This window comes from Nestor notabilis, unplaced genomic scaffold (genome assembly GCF_000696875.1).
Source record: "Nestor notabilis isolate BGI_N333 unplaced genomic scaffold, ASM69687v1 scaffold19230, whole genome shotgun sequence".
Classification (NCBI taxonomy): domain Eukaryota; kingdom Metazoa; phylum Chordata; class Aves; order Psittaciformes; family Psittacidae; genus Nestor; species Nestor notabilis.
The window spans coordinates 1,017-1,829 of record NW_009911778.1 but is presented as its reverse complement, the minus strand read 5'-3'; the positions used below and the strand labels follow the sequence as shown (position 1 = coordinate 1,829).

At 59.0% G+C, this 813-nt stretch overlaps 1 protein-coding gene across 1 annotated transcript; it reads left to right on the top strand.

Moving 5' to 3' along the window:
- Positions 1–63: 63 nt before the first annotated feature.
- On the top strand, positions 64–515 carry KPTN (kaptin (actin binding protein); the record flags this gene model as incomplete). The annotated part of the gene is made up of 2 exons (XM_010016340.1): positions 64–201; positions 360–515. Coding segments are annotated over 2 exons (294 nt in total), but the record flags the coding sequence as incomplete, so codon positions are not given.
- Positions 516–813: the final 298 nt, after the last annotated feature.

The window sequence follows — 813 nt, the reverse complement described above, 5'->3', positions numbered from 1 at the left end:
ATCCTCCTCCCATCTCCATCATCCTCCTCCCGTCCTCTTCCCACCCCATTCCCACCTCTCCACAGGGATGTGCTGAGCCGGGGCCTGACGGATCAGTGCCCGTTGCCGGGCAGTGACCTCCACGACAGCGTCCTCTGCGCCCTCACCCCGGACCTGGACTTCGATGGGCGCCCCGAGGTGCTGCTGGGCACCTATGGCCAGGTCAGGGGGGCAGGGACGGGAATGCTCCTCTTCCCACGTGTTTCCCAGCATTTCCCGGTCATTTCCTGGTGGTTTCCCAATGGATTCCCCATTGTTTCCTGGTTGTTTCCGGCTCGTTTCCCATTGGTTTCCCGTTGGTTTCCGGCTCTTTCCTGCAGGAGCTGCTGTGTTACAAGTATTCCCGGGGGGAATTCCGCCTGCTCTGGTCCCGGCGCTTCCCGAGCCCGCTCCTCTCGCTGCTCTACACCGACCTCACGGGCGATGGCTTGGCCGAGCTCGCCGTGGTGTGCGTGCGCGGGCTGCACGTGCTGCAGGTCAGGCCGGCCCCAAGACCCCCAAAACCCACCAAAAACACCCCAAAAACCACTCCAAAGCCACCAAAACCCACCCACAATACCCCAAAACCCACCAAAAACCACTCCAAAGCCACCAAAACCACCTCAAAACCCACCAAAAACCACTCCAAAGCCACCAAAACCCACCAAAAACCACTCCAAAGCCACCAAAACCACCTCAAAACCCACCAAAAACCACCCCAAAACCCACCAAAAACCACTCCAAACCCACCAAAACCACCCCAAAACCCACCAAAACCACACCAAAACCCACCCA